This window comes from Sphaeroforma arctica (assembly GCF_001186125.1).
Source record: "Sphaeroforma arctica JP610 unplaced genomic scaffold supercont1.1596, whole genome shotgun sequence".
Taxonomy (NCBI): Eukaryota; class Ichthyosporea; order Ichthyophonida; genus Sphaeroforma; species Sphaeroforma arctica.
This window is the reverse complement of record NW_014038962.1, coordinates 10773-13178: the sequence shown is the minus strand read 5'-3', so window position 1 is coordinate 13178 and position 2406 is coordinate 10773. Positions and strand designations below refer to the sequence as shown.

The 2406-nt window shown below is 43.2% G+C and overlaps 1 protein-coding gene across 1 annotated transcript in view; it reads left to right on the top strand.

Annotated features, from left to right (window-relative positions):
• Positions 1–268: 268 nt before the first annotated feature.
• The window catches only part of SARC_11255 (hypothetical protein), a gene marked incomplete at its 5' end in the record, with an annotated part of 4002 nt that continues 1864 nt past the window's right edge, over positions 269–2406 (top strand). The window contains 4 exons of the mRNA XM_014294664.1: positions 269–458; positions 1104–1319; positions 1651–1722; positions 1979–2065. Of these exons, the coding sequence (XP_014150139.1) occupies positions 269–458; positions 1104–1319; positions 1651–1722; positions 1979–2065 (565 nt within the window). The remainder of the gene's footprint in view (positions 459–1103; positions 1320–1650; positions 1723–1978; positions 2066–2406) is intronic.

Here is a 2406-nt window from a genome sequence, read left to right as displayed (position 1 = left end):
GATATATACACACATGCATAAAAAATATTGTACATATATTGTATTTTCATATAATATATGACAATTCAGTATCAAATTCAAAATGTTGAACATTCAGAATGTACGGTTGAGGCACAGTTTGGGGCCACAAACAAATGAGGCGTATCATATGTTGTACCATAAGTATATCCAGGGTTACGTCCACTGACACATATATGTTTGTGGATATCTAGATACCTCAAAACAAACGTATTCAACTGACTCAACGTATATATTCTCTTGCAATATTTCAGACCATCAAAGTACGCCTGCAGAATCAGCGCAAAAATGTGGCCAGTGTTCCTGGGGTGGCTGGGGTAACCCACTATCGAGGTATAGCGCATGCAGCAATCACCATTCCCAAACAGGAGGGGATAAGCGCCATGTTCAAAGGCCTTGAGAGCGGCCTTGTAAGACAGACAGCATTTGCGACTCTCAGGGTACATATGTGTGTATGTGTCTATTCCGTGTATGCTCTATAGTACATACGCATTTGTTGCTACGCAAGGTGGGATGCGATGGATGAAAATGTCCACTCATGTACGTGTTCTTATACTATACTGCTGAAGAAGTGGGACCAGCGAGGACATGGCGTCTATATTATGAAATCTCAAAGTAGACTTGTGAAGTCAAATGCTCTCTATCGGATTGTTGTAGTCTTGTAGCTATAAATGTATTAGTGTGCGCCAAAAGGTTTTGTTGATTATCTACTTTACTATACTATACTATACTATACTATACTATACTATTCTATACTATTAAATACTATTCAATACTATTCAATAATATACTATACTATATTATACTATATTATACTATACTATACACATGACTCGTATTCTCATCACCTACCACCACAGGCGCACATAGATTGATAACTCCACAGTGCACTCACTGACTCACAGGTACATGCATATCCCTCAAAGTAGTTCCGACATAAATTCATGAAAAGGTATAAACACATACACGAGCATCTAATTCACACTCTTCTGCACACATGAGTGCCTTTCAATCGATTCCGTAGAAGTCTCGCACCAAACACCTCCATTCAATCTCACAACCCAATGCTCCGTCCCCACACTCAGCTGGGACTATACAACCCAATCCGTGATTGGTACGTATCAGTTCTCAGTGCCTCGGCAGACGGCACATCCACGCCAACATTAGGTATACGCGCACTCGCAGCGGCGACTACCGGAGCTATAGCTATCACTGTAGCTTCGCCGGCGGACTTGGTTAAAGTGCGCATGCAGGGGGCAGCCCCAGGCGTGTACAAGAACACGCTCGATTGCTTCTTGAAGGTACTTGGGTGGATGGGTGGATGGGTTTAGGCATTTGGATTTATTGAGGAGAGTGTTCTATATATACACGTGTATGTATGTATAATCGCAAGTGTATATGTATATAATCGCAAGTAACTAGTAGCTGCCCGCATCAAGCCTGAGACCATCATTGTACTGTCACTAGCCAGAGACAGTGAAGGTGCGTATAGCGGATGCCCAGCTTGGGGCGTTCATGCCGACCCCTCAACCTTACGACGATATTGCATACGGAATAGAGTACATAACAAATCAGGAGAACAAATGCACATGCGTGATGTTGAACTTATTGGACTGTATTCGATGACTACAGTCGTTGCGAGAAGGTGGCGTCGCGAAGTTGTGGACCGGTCTTGGGCCCAACATCGCGAGGAATTCCGTCATGGTATGTTGCAACGTCTCATGTGTGAGTGAGTGAGTGAGTAAGTGAGTGAGGTATGTTGTACTTGTCCTGCCCTTTCAGCCGTTATAATATACCACAACTTTGATAGCTAATTTCTTTTCATCCAACCGCGAACTCCAAGGCGATCCTTTGCAGTCGGCCTATTAGATGATACTCTCCACATGTCAGAGAACGATGGAGGTTCGTTTACTATTTGGAAGGCTAAAAGTATATATATAAAATGGTTTTTCTCGCACAGAATATGATGGAGGTCGCCACATACGACCAACTCAAGTCCTATCTCGTCAACGAGCGTGGCTGGGAAGCGGGCACACAGACCTTCATTGTAAGTTACAACGTATATCAATATAAATATGAATATATTCCTTATGAATACGAAGACTAGGGGAGGGGAGAAGTTTGCATTTTTTTCACCGCGTGTCGCTGGCGTGTCTTAAGTAGCCTGCTATGTGATGCAAATATTCCCAATCACAACCTTTCTTTTCTCGTATACGTGCTAAGTAAGTATGCACAGGCTATGTGTCGCACGTGTGATCTGTGCTACCAGCCGTGCAAAATATTGTGTTTGTATTCGCGCGAGTTGTCCGTGTGATGCATATCGCTTTCATCGCGTGCTCCGTATCACACAGATTGACGCACAAGACAGAGATCTCATTGATATCACCA